Raw genomic sequence first — 17,379 nt, 5'->3', positions numbered from 1 at the left:
AGTTCTGGTCACCACACCATAGGAAAAAGATAAATGCACTGGGGAGGGTGCAGAGGAGAATTACCAGGAGTTGTTTCCTGGAAATGGAACATTTCAGTTATGAAGAGAGAGTACTGGATAGGCTGGGTTTGTTTCCATTGGAGCAGAAGAGGCTGGTGTGTGTGTGTGTGTGTGTGTGTGTGTGTGTGTGTGTGTGTGTGTGTGTGTGTGTGTGTGTGTGTGTGTGTGTGTGTGTGTGTGTGTGTGTGTGTGTGTGTGTGTGTGTGTGTGTGTGTGTGTGTTGGGGCGGGGGGGGGAGTCCTGACAGACGTAAATGAAATTATGAAGGGTATAGATAGGGTGGATAGTCAGAAACTTTTCCCCATAACAGAGACATTTTAAACCAATGGCATGGGTTTAAGCCATGGAGTGAGAGGATTAAAGGGGATCTGAGGAAAATAAATTTCACCCAGAGGGAGGTTGCAATCTGGAATGTCCTGCCAGAGAAGATGGTGGAAGCAGGTACTCTCACAACGTTTAAAAATTATTGAGATAAGGACATGAACTGCCAAAGCATAGAAGGCAGTTGATCAAGTGTTGATAAATGAGATTAGTATAAATGGGTATTGATGGTTGGCATGGGCATGATGGGCCAAAGGGCCTGTTTATGTGCTGCACGATTTCATGATTCTGTAAGAACACTGCCATGTATTTTGTAAATGGCACCAACTGCAGCCATAGGAAACGAATGTTTGGAACAGTGGATAAAGTAGCAATTACGCAGGTTGTTTTATCCTGGATGGTGTCACATTTACTGAGTGTTGCTGGAGTTGCACCCCTTCAGGAAAGTGAAGTGCATTCCATCACACTCCTGAATTGTGCCTTGTAGACACTGGAAAGGTGTTGGGTAGTTACAAGTTGAGAACATTGCTGCAGGATATCTGGCCTCTGACCCACTCTTGCAGCCACAGTACAGTATAACTGATCCAGATGAGTTTCTGGTCAATGGCAACACCCCAGAATGTAGGCAGATTAGCAATGATCATGCCAGTAAGTATCAAAACTAGTTGGTTAGACTCTCCCCAGTAGAGATGGTCATTGTCTGGTACTTGTATAGCAGACATGACTTGCCATTTAGCAACCCATGCTGAATGGTGTCAAGATTTTGCTGTATGCAAGTGGTAGCTGCTTCAAATGAGGAATTGTGAATGGAATTAAAGATTGTGCAATCACCAATGAGCATCCCTACTTCTGAATAAGTGACAAAAGGATGAAGAAGCTAGTTGGGCCAAGGACACTGTCCTGAGGAATCTAGGCAATAATATGCTGAGGCAGACTACATTGTCAACAATACCTTCCATCACTTTGTTAATGAATGTGAAAATATTGGTAATTAGCCATATTGGATTTGTCCTTCCAGTTAAGGGTACGTTTCAGCAAGTAAATGCACTTGTCATCTTACTGCCCTGCATTAGTATGCAATCTAGTTCTCACTGTAGTTGATTCAAATATATCCCTATGAGAACTGGTTGTTCACTGGATATAGAAACATAACAAAATAGGAGGAGTAAGCCGTTTGGCCCTTCGAACCTGCTCTACCATTCAATATAATCATGGCTGATCATCCAACTTCAGTGCTTTCTCCCCATATTCCTTGATCCCTTTAACCCTAAGAACAATACCTAACTCCTTCTTGAACAATATTTAATGAGTCAGCTTCAACTACTTTCAGTGGTAGAGAATTCCAGAGGTTTACGACTCTCTGAGAGAAAAAAAAATTCTCATCTCAGTCTTAAATTGTTTACCCCCTTTTCTTAGACTGTGACCCTCTTGCCCTGGCCTTTCTCACCATTGGAATATCCTTCCTGCAGCTAGTCTGTTCAATCCTGCTAGACTGTTGTGATTTCCATGAGAACCTGTCTCATTCTTCTAAACTTTAGTGAATATAGACTGAATTGACTCAAGGTCTCTTCACTGGTCAGTTCAAAAATACCAGGAATCAGTTGCTGAACTTCCACAGCAAGAATATCCTTCCTCAGGTAAGGAGACCAAAACTCACACAATACTCAGGCTGTGGTCCCACCAATTGCAGCAAGGCATCCTTGCTCCTGTACTCAAATCCCATCATGATGAAGGCCAATATATCATTTGCCTTCTTAATCACCTACTGTTCCTGCATGCTTACTCTTTATCGATCAGTGCACAAGAGCATCCAGGTCTCATTGCACTTCTCCTTTTCCTCGACTGCCATTTGAATAATAACCTGCCTTCCTGTCACTACCACCAAAGTGGCTAACCTGACACGTATCCATAGACTACTCCTGCCATGTATTTGCCCACTCCTGCAACCTGTTCAAATTACACTGGAGCTTCTCTGCATCCTCCTCATAGCTCCCACTTCCATCCAGCTTTTTGTCATCTGCAAACCTGAAGATGTTACATTTAAGTCCTTAAAATATATCATGAATAGCTGGCATCCCAGCACTGATCCCTGTGGTATCCCAATAATCACTGCCTGCTATTTGGTATATTTGTATTCTTTCCTTCCTGTTGGTCAACCAGTTCTATATCCACATCAGTACCTTATCCCCAATCCTATGTGATTTAATTTTCAAGCTAATGTTTTATGTGGGACCTTATTGAAAAGCTCTAGAAATCCAAATAAACCACATCCACTAGTTCTCCTTCAGCTATTCTGTTAGTTATATCCTAAAAAAAGTTCCAGTAGATTTGTCAAGCACGATTTCCACTTCGTAAATCCATTCTGCCTTTGTCCGATCCTGTGACTCTTCACCAAATGCTCTGCTCTTACATCTTTCATAATGGATTCTTGTACTTATCGAAAATATACATATAGCTAAATTTCAGAATAAACATCTGAATATGTTCTCATGGCATAGAATAGATAAACATTTGATTAAGGTAAAAGATATGAAAATTGTTGATCAGCATATCTACATTTCTGTTTCCGATGCATTGAAACAGAATGTTAGCTAGATGATTATTTTCTCATCAATTCTTCCCTATATTTTCCCAAAAATACCTCAAATCAATCTTTTTTTTATTAACAATATTAATGTATTACTTAGTAAAACTTATTTGAATGGTAAAACAGTTTCAAAATCTGCAATAAAGCAACAGTATAGAAATAATATGGGTTATAGGCCCTCGTGTACACCACACAAATCATCATGAGGAACGATGATTAAAACATCAATGTTTCTTACAACATACTTAAACAAATTGGTTTTTATTAAACATATTACTGATTTTGTAAAGTGGAAATTTATACAGAGGCATATATTAAAATGGAACAAAGAAAGGACCATAAGCCCACAGGTACTTAAATAGACATCAAATCTACATGGTTGCAAAAGAGCTGGTATACAGAAATAAACAGCTTTAAGCAGCTGAAAGAAGAAAAAGTGATTCTGATATGTAAAAGGGAAAGCTGTCAATGCCAAAATGTGCAGAAGTGTTAAAATTGTGACAACATGAACAAAAACCTGTATGTTACTGCCAGATGTTCTAAAACATGATATAAGCATGTAGCATTTTCTATTCAAGCAGTCTCATGACAGTGGAGTATCTTAAGCTGTCCAAACAAGGACTAAAATTTGTTTTGAATGTCAAGTAAATTATTCTAGTTATTCTGGATACATGATTAACTCACAATTAACAGCTAAGTGCAAAGCAACACAAAAAGGAGAGATCATTTTCAATGACAGGAACAAAAACTAACAAGTGAACCTAATATATCCTGCAACACACCGATGATTTGTATGGGAAAGAAAAACTTACCAGGTCACTAACAAGTGGGATGGGCTTTTTCTTTCGTAGGTCTGGCATACTGTCAATACCAAACAGACCACCACCAGTCCTGGGAAAAAACATCAATAGCATCCAGACATTTAACTTTGGCTCTTGAAAATCAAGCATATGTTTTAGTTAATCACTCTTGAATATCAGACAAACTTCATATTACTGAACTAGTAATAATGAGATCTGAACTGAGTTCAAATTGTTACACAGCAGTTTGACAACGAGACAGACAGAACCAGACACAGCACTGAAACAGCAAATTCAAACCAATATGCTCCACTCAAGCCTCCAGACAACTTACTTTATATCACTATCAATCTACCCTTTTGCTCCTTTCTCACCTAAATATTTGTAAAGCTACCAAGTGTTTGAATTAATGTTACCAAATCAGCCAATCCATTTGGGAAAAACTTCCTTATTCTCATACTGAATTTGCATAACTGGATTCAAACTAAATAAATCAGGAAGTAAAAATGTGGTATCAATCAAAATAATGACCACAAAGCTATCAGTTTGTCATAACAACACAACTACTTCACTGATAGCCTTTAGGAAAGGAAATCAGTTGTGCTTAACATCTCTGGCTTAAAGAGGCTCTAATCTTATATTGTAGTTCATTCTTTGCTGTCCTAGCAAAATCACTCAATTGGATCCAAGGCAAGCAGGAATGACCCAATAATGCCAAAAGCACCAGCATTCTGAGAATATTAAATCTTATAATTCAAATAAAAATCAATTATGAACAATTCAATCATTGGCATTTCATTCAAAAACATTTATCAAGATGATATCCAAAGCTACAACACCAGTTCAGAATGTAAGACAATTTGGGCAGTAGTGTTACCTTTACTCTATGAGACCATGTAGCATCGTCAGCATCAGGAGCTGGATCTTCTGATTTTAGTTACTCTAAAAGTCACTCTTAAAGTTAGGAAATCAAAGGCATGTTAGGTGACTACTTTGAAGAATACCATATTTCAGCTCACAAGCGTGACCCCAGCTTTCAGCTGCCTGTCACTTTAATTCTCCAACTCAGTTCTGCTCTGAATTCTCTGTCCCTAATCCAAGGTAGAGAAACAATATCTTATCTTCTAACTAGATAGTCTGCAACCTTCTGGACTCAACAATTTCAGTTCATCAGCATTTTTTGCCTTTGTAACTCATATTTTCAATATCTAGAAACCATAGAAACACTACAGCACAGAAAACAGGCCATTCGGCCCTTCTAGTCTGTGCCGAAACATTATTCCACTAGTCCCATTTACCTGCCCCCAGCCCATACCCCTCCAGACCTCTCGTCCATGTATCTATCCAATTTACTCTTAAAAGTTAAGAGCGAGCCCGCATTTACCACATCAGATGGCAGCCCATTCCACACTCCCACCACTCTTTGAGCGAAGAAGTTCCCTCTAATGTTCCCCTTAAACCTTTCCCCTTTCACCCTAAAGCCATGTCCTCTCGTACTTATCTCTCCTAATCTAGGTGGAAAGAGCCTACTTGCATTAACCCTGTCTATGCCCCTCATCATTTTATAAACCTCTATCATATCTCCCCTCATTCTTCTCCACTCCAAGGAATGAAGTCCTAACATGCTCAATCTTTCCTTATAACTCAAATCCTGAAGACCCGGCAACATTCTTGTAAATCTCCTCTGCACTCTTTCAATCTTACTGACATCCTTCCTGTAGTTCAGCAACCAGAACTGCACACAATATTCTAAATTTGGTCTCACCAATGACTTATACAACCTCACCAAAACATTCCAACTCCTATACTCAATACTTTGATTTATAAAGGCCAGGATTCCAAAAGCCTTTTTTACAACCCTGTCTACCTGTGACTCTACTTTCAAGGAATTATGTATCTGAACTCCCAGATCCCTTTGTTCCTCCGCACTCCTCAGTGCCCTACCATTTACTGTGTATATCCTCCCTTGATTTGTCCTTCCAAAATGCAACACCTCACACTTGTCTGCATTAAATTCCATCTGCCATTTCCTGGACCATTTTTCCATTTGGTCCAGATCCTTCTGCAAGCTTTGAAAGCCTTCCTCACTGTCCACTACACCTCCAATCTTAGTGTCATCCGCAAACTTACTAATCCAATTTACAACATTATCGTCTAGATCATTGATATATACAACAAACAACAATGGCCCCAACACAGATCCCTGAGGCACACCACTAGTCACAGGCCTCCAATCTGAGAAACAACCATCCACAACCACTCTCTGTCTTCTCCCACTCAGCCAATTTCGAATCCAGTTTACAACCTTTCCATGGATACCCATTGACTGAACCTTCTGAACTAATCTCCCATGTGGGACCTTGTCAAAGGCCTTACTAAAGTCCATGTAGACAACATCCACAGCCTTACCTTCATCTACTTTCTTACTGACTTCCTCAAAAAACTCCACAAGATTCGTTAAACACGATCTACCACGCACAAAGCCATGCTGACTATCCTTAATCAACCCTTGGCTGTCCAAATACTTATATGTCCTATCTCTCACAACACCTTCCGATAATTTACCCACTACTGATGTCAGGCTCACTGGCCTGTAATTACCCGGTTTACTCTTCGAGCCTTTCTTAAACAATGGAACAACATGAGCTATCCTCCAGTCCTCTGGCACTGCACCCGTGGCTAAGGACATTTTAAATATATCTGCCAGGGCCCCCGCAATTTCCATACTAGTCTCTCTCAAGGTCCAAGGAAATATCTTGTCAGGCCCTGGGGATTTATCTACCTTTATTTGCTGTAAAGCATCAAGTACCTCCTCCTTTTTAATCTCTATATGTTCCATGACACTAGTACTTGTTTCCCTTCATTCCATATCCACGATGCCAGTTTCCTGAGTAAATACTGATGCAAGAAAATTGTTTAAGACCTCCCCCATCTCCTGAGGCTCCACGCATATACGACCACTCTGATCTTCTAGGGGATCTATATGCTTTTGTTCTCTTGTCTGCTGGTGATTTTACATATTTGTTCTTCTTCTCCTATTGATACTTCCTCCAGATCTACCTTATGTTATTCATTGATGCCTCACTACCTAGCATAATGCTATTACAGTGCCAGCGACCCGGGTTCAATGCCGGCCACTGTCTGCAAGGAGTTTATACGTTCTCCCCGTGACTGCGTGGGTTTCCTCCGGATGCTCCGGTTTCATCCCACATTCCAAAGACGTACGGGTTAGGAGCTGTGGGCATACTATGTTGGCACAATAAGAGTGGTGACACTTGCGGGCTGCCCCCAGCGCATTCTCCATAAAAAACGTATTTCACTGTGTGCTTCAATGTACATGTGACTAGTAACTAAATATCTTATATCTTATCTTACATCAACTGCATCGACCATTTCATCGCTCAGTCTCTACTGTACCCCACCCATCACAGACTTTCACTTTTGCTCTCTTCTCCTCCCTCCCTCACTACTTGTTTTGCCTCTACCTTTTCACAGTTCTGATAAAAGATCATCTACCTGAAATGTTAACTGTCCCCAGATGCCACCCAACCTGGTGAAAATTTCTGGCATGTTCAGATTTATTCCAAATTTTGAGTTACTACAGTATTTGCCATGGGGCAATATTGAGGTCTCAGTTTTTAAATGCATGTCTCCGTCTTTCTCCAAGAGAACATAAAATATAACAGGAGGCAGCCAATTTAGCCAATCAATAAGATTAAAGCCAATCAATTAAACTATCCACCATTCTTCTTGCTATTCAGATCACCCAATTTGTTCTATGTTAAAATATATAATGAATCTCTGTCTTGAAAATACTTGTACCAAACATCCTGACAAATTTCACTAGAATAGCAGTGTTTTCTGGAGTTGCAAGGTAGCCACATAGCATCTGCTTGGGCAGTAAGGGTCTTCAGAACCAATCTGTAACTCCCTTTAAGGTAAAACAATTGTGCTTAATTCATGAAATAAAAACAGAAAATGCTGAAAGACACTGTGTTAGGGGCTTGCCATTGTCTGCCACCTTAATTCTCCATTTCCCACTTTGACCTATTTGCCTTGTGACTTCCAGTACTGTAACAACGAGGCTCAGTGCAAGCTTGAGGAACACCACCTATTCATCTGCCTGGGCACATTGTAGCCATCCAGATAGAACTGGCCATTTCTGCTATTAGTCATCCATCTCTGATATTGGCAGCTTTCTCTCTCTATTAGTACAGCCTGACTGGCTGGGCACACTCCATAGCCCTGCTATTAATAACATAAAATACAGGAAAAATGTTATCACCATCCAACTGCCCCTTTAACCCATTTGATCTGGTCTCACCCTATCATAGACATTCCTTTTGTCCTATTTATTCCATCCTTCCCACCTTTTCGGAAACTTAAAATTAAATTGTTTTTCTCTCCTTCCCAGTTCTGAAAAAGGGTCATCAACCTGAAAAGTTCATTCTGTTTCCCTTTGCACAGATGCTGCCTGACCTGCTGAGCATTTGCAGTACTTTCTGATTTTGTTTCAGATTTTCAGCATCTGCAATGTTTTGCTATGTTCATGTTACTCTCCTTTGTGAATATCAAACCAAAATAATATCTTGACTGGGTGTGGTGCAGTATGGCAATTTGAATGTGCAAGAATGTAAGAAGCTGCAGGGGATAATGGACTCTGTCCAATACATCACGGTCAGATCCCTCCCCTTCACTGTTAGTATATATATGAGGCGCTGCCTCTAGATGGCAACATGTATCAACAAAGATCCCCACCATCCAGGACATCTTCTTTGGACAGAAGGTACAAAAGCCTTAAGTCCCACTCCACCAGGTTCAAGAACAGCTACTTCCCTTCAACCATTTGGTTCTTGAACCAACCCTAATCATTACCTCAGTATTACAGCAATAGAATGACCACCTTGATCACTTTGCACTACAATGGACTTTGTTTTTTTTTGGTTCTACTTGTGTTCTTTCTTGTCAAAATTGTGTATAATTTACATTTGTTTTTCTCGTGAATGCTGCTTATCTGATTCTATGTGCCTGTGATGCTGCTGCAATTAAGTTTTTCATTGTACCTCTGCATACATGTACTTGTGCATATGACAAATAAACTCGACTTTGATTGTTCAGATAATACAAGTATAAGATATATTTATTAGTCACATGTGCATTGAAACACACAGTGAAACACATCTTTTGCGTAGAGTGTTTTGGGGGCAGGCCGCAAGTGTCACCACACTTCCGGTGCCAACCTAGCATGCCCACAACTTCCTAACCCGTATGTCTTTGGAATGTTTGGAATGAGCACCCAGAGGAAACCCATGCAGACACAGGAAGAATGTACAAACTCCTTATGAAGTAGAATGAAATATCATACAAAAAAGTATACTCTGTGAATACTTCCTGACAATAGTCACTGATGGATTCAAACTCTCCTTGGTCAGATGTAACCTGAGCATAAATTAAGCAGTATATGAAAATCATAAAACTATTGATGCTGGAAATTTGAAATAAAAACAGAAAATGCTAGAAACACTCAGCAGGTTAGGCAGCATCAGTGGAAAGAGAGCTTTCAGCATTTTCTGATTTTATTTCATAAATTGAGCACAATTATTTTACTTTAAAGGAGGGTATGGGGTTGCTTCTGAAGAGCCCTGCTGCCCATATAGATAGCTTGCAACTTGAAAAAACACTACCATTTTAATGAAGTTTGTCTTCCCTGTACAGGAAAAGTCATGAAAATGTTGATCCATACAGATAGAGCTGTTGCTGTTCCTTTATATATGTATGAACTGTAGATTAACACATCTTTCCACCTCATAGCATGAAAATTCCTTGCTGTTTCAAAAACAACCTTGATCTGAATATTATGTACATTTAATTATCAAACAGAAGGTCCCTATTGCACTTCCTAACTGCTGTACAACACTGAACATTTATGTTACAAATTGCTGCAATGTTCATTTAGTAGCTTAATATCTTACATGACACACAAGTTAGCAATCTTTGCCCTAAGCCACCTTCTTTTCAAATGCATCTATGCCAAAAGGCATATATGTCATTTGTAGGTCCAGACTACATGTATACAATCCCTTCTATTCCCTTACAATCTAATGAGGCACAGAAATCCACCTTTAATTGGAGTGGTATGAGAGAGAATACATTTATCTATTAGTTGGAGAAACAAGTTCTCACTACATTCTGTGACTGATAAATACATTGAAGACCTTCAGTAAAATCAGCTGACAGTTTATATGAAACAGCTGTTTCAATTTAGCATGTTTAAATTATTGCACATAAAACTCACAAGATTTGGCCATTTACTGTATGTCGTATCATTAGAACATAGAACACTACAGCACAGTACAGGCCCTTTGGCCTACAACGTTGTGGCAACATTTTATCCTGCTCTAAGATCTATCTAACCCTTCCTTCCCACATTGCCCCCCATTTCTCTATCATTCATATGTTTATCTAAGAGTCTCTTAAATGTCCCTAATGAATCTGCCCCCACAACCTCTGCAGGCAGTGCGTTCCACGCACCCACCACTCTCTGTGTAAAAAACTTACCCCTGACATCCCCTTTATACCTTCCTCCAATCACCTTAAAATTATGTCCCCTCGTGTTAGCCATTGTTGTCCTGGGAAAAAGTCCCTGACTGTCCACTTGATCTATGCCTCTTATCATCTTGTACACCTCTTATCAAGTCACCTCTCATCCTCCTTCTTTCCAAAGAGAAAAGCCTTAGCTCTCTCAACCTATCCTCATAAGACATGCTCTCCAATCCAGGCAACATCCTGGTAAATCTCCTCTGCACCCTCTCTAAACCTTCCACATCTTTCCTATAATGAGGCGACCAGAACCAAACAGAATACTCCAAGTGTGGTCTAACCAGAGTTCTATAGAGCCGCAACATCACCCCGACTAATGAAGGCCAACACTCCATACGCCTTCTAAACAACTCTATTGACCTGTGCAGCAACCTTGAGGGATCTACAGGCGTGGACGTTGATTTGTAAAAGGTCATTACTAATTTAGAAGCTTTGCTTTGTATTATGTGTTAGGTAAATTATGTGTATAATTAAACAAGTTTTATATGCATCTTGAATTTTATTTTGAAAGTACAAACAACCACAGATTGATAATGCTTCTTTCCTATATTATTAGTGTAGAGAATAAAAGAATTACTTACCCTCCTTTAAACCAGGATGATTTTGATGGATCACCATCACCTCCAAGCTGAGCCTGTTTTTTTTTTGAAAAAAAGAGGGATAAACATTAAACAAACTTATTTAGACAAATTAGTTTATTAAACCAATCAATTTATGATGCTCACTCTACATTGCAAAGGCAATAAAACACAAACATGTGGAAATAAAGTGACCATAAAAATCATAAAAGACAAAAGAGAATGGTAGATACAATGCTAGGGTTTTCTTATGGGAGGGTTGATGGGGAGATTTGCAAAATTTCCTTCATAGACTAGAAGGCAGAGTCTCTTCAGTGCAATGATGCGCTTCACACGCATTTCAATAAAAGAAACTTTTATCACACTGCCAAATCTATAGGACTTCCATGAAAGAAACTTGTACGTTCATTATGAATTCAGCAAAGAATGAAAGCCTAGACATGTACCCGTTGAAACAGTTAATGGTGATTTCTAACTGCTCCACAGAACCAAACATTTTCTATGGAGTACTGGACTATGTTTATTTTGCAGTTTTAATCTATGATATCAAACCTAAGTTAGCTACTTCTGCCCCTTGTCACCTTATTTTCAGGGTATCAACACCAAAAGATAGAGATCCTACTTGTGGGTCCAGTTTTTATTTACAAGCGGTTCTTCCTGTTCACTTACTAAGCTGTAGAGCAATAAAATCCACCTTCAATAGCAGTGATACAAAAGAGAATAATTTTGTCTATTTGATTAAGCATTGAACGGGTGAAATAAAGTAACAACATATCTGAAATGACTGTTCTATTTTATAATGTTTTAAGGTATTACTCACTTACATAAGTGTTTCAATAATGAACAAAACCTTCAGTCTGCAAGTTCAATCAGCACTGCCTCTTCAATAATTCTGAATTACACAATTTAAAAAGAAAACTACACTTTTGCACATTTTAATGAAGTGATGTTAACTAGTAAACTGGTGAGAAAACACATGCAATTGCGGTCAGATCAAGATCATTATTATCTATATCTGGATGCCTAGATAATTTAGAAATTTAGAAATGAGAAATGTTTTAAGTTGTCACTCTGCTGTACGTACAGGAGCCTGAGGGCATGTACCACCAGATTTAAGGACAGCTTCTACCCCACTGTGATAAGACTATTGAATGGTTCCCTTATACAATGAATGGACTATGACCTCACGATCTACCTTGTTGTGACCTTGCACCTTACTGCACTGCACTTTCTCTGTAGCTGTGACACTTTGTACTGTAATTGTTTCTACCTGTACTACATCTGTGCACTCTGTACTAATTCAATGTAACTGCACTGTGTAATGAATTGACCTGTACGATTGGTTTGCAAGACAAGTTTTTCACTGTACCTCGGTACAAGTGACAATAATAAACCAATACCAATACCAATATACCATTCTACAAAATAAAAGCATAATAACAAGTTAGTGCCACAAGATTCATAGCATTAAATGCCAGTAACACTTCCCTCTTGTCTGATTAATTTTATTCTTTTTTCTACAAAGTGACAGCAAATTGTTTTCAGGTTTCCTCTAATGTTGAATTCAGCAGTCTGAAACAAAATCTGCATTGAATCAAAATGAAAAAAAGTTCAAGGTTTTTTTTGAGTTCACCCTTGTCCATCTTTGTAGCTACATCACCCAAGATAGTTTTACATCCAGAGTGTGGTTGCAATCAGGAGCAAACTGCCTGAGAAGCTGGGGGAGGCAGGTACTCTCACAACATTTAAAATGTATCTGCATGAGCACTTGAATCACCAAGACATAGAAAGTTATGGATTAAGTGTTGATAAATGAGATGAGTATAGATGGATTCTTGATGGTCAGAATAAACATAGTGGTCTGAAGAGCCTATTTCTGTACCATATGACATTATGACCATGACTCAATGACAAAGGTCCACTACCAGATAGACCCTGCTGCACCATATTACCCTCCAATAATTGAGGTTCTCAGCAAAACCCTGCAAAATGTGGTCCAATTCCAATTTACAGTAATATCAGGAGTCATCTCACATGACATCAATTTCACAGCACCAGCATGGTATATGGTCAATTGAGGAAAAGCGTATTTGAAGATCAAAACCTCAGATTTGGCACAATAGGTGGCCTACTGAACAGCCGTGATCCTTGTCCTCCTACATACTTCTGAGACCTGGAACACCAGTACCTCAAGGTACTGAAAAAATATCACCAAACTTGTGCAAAATTCTCCAAATTCACTGGGAGGACCAACAAGCCAATGCCAGTGTCCCCTCCCTGGCCAACATTTAATTTCACTCACTTAATGACACCAGGCAGGTCATCATTTACATGCTTGACACCATTCTATACTAAGTTCTGTCGTCGGAAGAGATTACCAGGCAGACAGAGGAAAAGATTCAAAGATATGCTCAAAGCTTTCTTAAAGAAATGCAACATTTCCACTGACTCCTGGGAATCTCTGGCCCATGACCACTCAAAGTGGAGAAAGAGCATTTGAGATGGAAACATGAATCTCAAAACTATGATTCAGGGTCACACAGAGGCACTGAGTAAGTAGCAGAAAAAAACTGAGTAAGTGCAGAACAACCACCTAACAAACCATCCACCACCCCACCCCCTCCCCTATCAGCCACCACCTGCTCCATTTGTGGAAGAGTTGCAGTTTCCATATTGGCCTCATTAGTCTCCTCAGAACCCACAAAACTGGAATAAAAGCAAGTCAACCTTGATCCTAAAGGACCGCCTAAGCAGCAGATCTGGGACACATCATCCACAAAGGGAACAAGTCCATCTCTGATGATCCATTGATCACCATCACCAGGATGCCCTGAGTACATGAGAAGAGTTAGAAAATTCTTAGGGCTTTTCAATTACTGCATAAATTTTAATGCTAATTTTACAGCACCTATAGAACCTATATTGTGAAAGGGGAGCTCAACCTCTTGGAAAAAGTAGAGTGGTGAAAAGAACAGGAAACGGCATATGCACTACAAGCACTGATAAATGCCTCAGCCTTGGAGCTGCTGGATATGGATAGCTGTTTCACCTGTACTGTGGTAAAAATAGAGATCGCAACTCTGCAGTTCTAATGCAGTGCATGGTGACCAGAAACATACTACTCCACCAAAAGGTCAGGGGGAGCCTCTGACCGCACAGTCTGGGTTGTAAGGTCAGTTGAATGATAATAGTAAGTGGACAAATCATTCCTCTTACCTGCCACATTCTGACAGCACTGCTGAAGACCAGCAAACTAAGATCCATGTCAAACAGTATTGGGCTGAAAGGGAGACAGTCTTGATTCACAAAGACATGGTGGCAATTTCCAATACATTATTATGGTATGGGAGCAAATAGATATATAAATCGTTGGTATGCTTTCAATATAGTGCATGAAAACATGACATACAGGGCTAAGACACAATAAGTGACATCAGGAGTATGTCACGTTAAACACAAGGAGACATTGTGAATTCTGGTAGAAGTGACAGACCTTCCAATAGAGGCTGCAGTTGCAAAGATCAGGTTCCACCTCAAAACCAACAATCCCATCCAACAAGGGAACCAATTGGCAGATCAGGCAGTGAAAGATGCCACCGGTAACAGACCCCTGACTTTTATGTCAATGGCCATCAGTGCCAATGGCTCTGAAAAGGTTAATGTTATAAGGCTGTATGAGGATACACCTTAGGAAAAGCAAAGGAAGTTGGAAGAAAAGGGGGCTTTAACAGTGAACTGATACTTAACATGGGGAGGGAAGGATGTTAGCAGAATTTGATAGATACACTTCACGGGACCAGCCACCAAGAAAGGAACACAATGCCTTGAGATGTCATAGAGACATGATATAGTCATAGAGTACTACAGTATGAATACAGGCCCTTCGGCCCAACGAGTCCATGCCGACCATGGTGCCCACACATCTAGTCCCAATTTCTTGCATTCGGCCCATATCCCTCTAAGCCCTGCTCCTCCATGTACCTATCCAAGTGCTTCTTAAATGATACTATTGTACCTGCCTCAACCACCTCCTCTGGCAGCTCATTCCATATACTCACCACCCTCTGCGTGAAAGTTGCCCTTTAATTCCATTTTAAATTTTTCCCTTCTCACCCTAGATCTATGTCTCCTCGTTTAGGACTCCTCTAACCCAAGGAAAAGACTGAAGTCGTCCACCTTATCTATGCCCCTCATGGTTTTACAAACCTCTACAAGGTCACCTCTCATTCTCCCACACTGCAAGGAAATGATGTGATTGGTGGTGGCCTGGCATGGACTAGGATACTGTCAAATACAGTCAGAGTTATCTTTTTTGTGTGAAACTTAATGCAGCCAATGCCTTCAGGTTTAAATTGGCTAACCAATCCAGACCTAAGGATTCCTAGGAAAAGTTACAGATCAATTTTCCAGGGCCCAAAACAATAGTAGGTGGTAAGATATATTACCTTGTGATCATGGGTATGGTGGGTCTAAGCATTCCTGATGCAAACCGTTCTGCCTGAACTGTAGCAACAAATATGAACAAAGAGGTTATACCGGGATGGGGAAAGCCCCTTCAAAATGACCCTGATTAGAATAAAGTGATGAGAAAGATATACCAGCCAGTAGGGATAAAGTAGAAGCTTCATATCCTTTATCATTCCCAAACACTTGGGAAAGATGGCTCAGAAAAATTGGACATTAAAGACTACCACAACAGACCATAGAACAGACTGGCAAAAGATGGGTATATGTTCCTCCTATAAATTTTTTTACAACGAAGGACAATCCCTGACAAGACTGACATTGTATAAGCTGACTAGTACAACCGTGTGGCTCCCAGATAGGTCGGCTACCCTTAGTGAAGATAAAGGACCAATAAGAGATAGGATATGGTGATATGTTGTAGAATTAAGAGTCCAGTTGAAAGCATTAATGTTGAAGGAATGGTAACAGGAGATAAGACACCATGGAAGGAGTGAGGAAACAAAAAAAAATCCTAGGACTTGCCAAAAGTGAGAAATAAGGTATTGATAAAGAGGTGTCCAGATTGGTCCTTGACTTAAGATAGCAAGGGCTACATTGCTGATAATGGTGAATGACACGAGTCTGCCTAGACATAGAAAAGGATTAGATGGAAACCTTGTGATTTACAAGGTTTCACCTGTGACCAATCTGCTTCTGCCAACAGGAAAACAACCAGCAGTTGTCCTGAATATTATATTTCAGACAACCAACAGCTCGATGGCACCCTGGTAGCTGCAGTAACCAATAATCCTCTACTCCGGAATCAATTGGGACGTTCCCAAACTGGAAACCATAGACGAACCAAGAGATCCATGTAGCGGTTAGCGTGACGCTATCACAGCGCCAGCGACCTGTGTTCAATTCCGGCCACTGTCTGTAAGGAATTTGTACATTCTCCCCGTGTCTGCGTGGGTTTCCTCCGGGTGCTCTGGTTTCCTCCCACGTTCCAAAGATGTACAGGTTAGGAAGTTGCGGGCATGCTATGTTGGCACTGGAAGCATGGCGACACTTGCGGGCTGCACCCAGAACACTCTACGCAAAAAGATGCATTTCACTGTGTGTTTCGATGTACGTATGACTAATAAAGATCTTATTTAAGTCCAGGTCTGCAGATCGGGTAACCCTGACCCATACAAGAAATCGAGGTATGACCTTCGTAAAGCTATCGGGGATGCCAAGAGACAATACCAGTCCAAAATCAAGTTCCAGACCAGCCATCAGTTGTGGCAGGGGGGTGCATGCTATAAATGGCTACAAAACGAAGTCGGGCAGCATTGCCGACAACAACGCATCCCTCTCCAATGAGGTTAACGCATCCTATGCACATTTTGAACAGAAGGGAAATGGTATGTCACCATCCCCCCGACAGCCTCCAACACACCTGTACCCACAGTCACCGTTGCAGATGTCAGATCAGTTTTCCGGAGAGTGAACCTGTGGAAAGCATCTGGCCCAGATGAAGTCCCAACAGACTGCAATCAGTGAGGATAGGCAGCAACACCTCGGCCACAATTATCCTCAACACTGGTGCCCCACAAGGCTGCATTCTCAGTCCCCTACTTTAGTCCCTATACACTTATGACAGTGTGGGCAGATTCTTCTTTAACTCCATCTACAAGTTTGCAGATGACAAAACCATAGCGGGCCGAATCTCAAATAATGATGAGTTGGAGTAGCCTAGTGGCATGGTATCATGACAACAATCTTTCCCTCAATGTCAGCAAAACAAAAGAGTTGGTCATTGACTTCAGGAAGCTGGGTGGTGCATAAGCTCCTGTTTACATGAATGGTGCTGAGTTTGAGATGGTTGAGAGCTTCAAGTTCCTCAATGTAGACATTACCAATAGCTTGTCCTGGTCCAACCACATAGACACCATGGCCAAGAAAGCACGCCAGCGCTCTAATTCCTCAGGTGACTAAGGAAATT

At 40.5% G+C, this 17,379-nt stretch overlaps 1 protein-coding gene across 1 annotated transcript in view; it reads right to left on the bottom strand.

Annotated features, from left to right (window-relative positions):
• Positions 1-17,379, bottom strand: part of LOC127579224 (protein unc-13 homolog B-like) — a 399,584-nt gene that overhangs the window by 124,121 nt on the left and 258,084 nt on the right. Inside the window, 2 exon segments of the mRNA XM_052031832.1 lie at positions 3,781-3,859; positions 10,950-11,002. Of these exon segments, the coding sequence (XP_051887792.1) occupies positions 3,781-3,859; positions 10,950-11,002 (132 nt within the window).

Source organism: Pristis pectinata, chromosome 2 (assembly GCF_009764475.1).
Source record: "Pristis pectinata isolate sPriPec2 chromosome 2, sPriPec2.1.pri, whole genome shotgun sequence".
Classification (NCBI taxonomy): domain Eukaryota; kingdom Metazoa; phylum Chordata; class Chondrichthyes; order Rhinopristiformes; family Pristidae; genus Pristis; species Pristis pectinata.
This window is presented reverse-complemented; position numbering and strand designations above follow the sequence as displayed.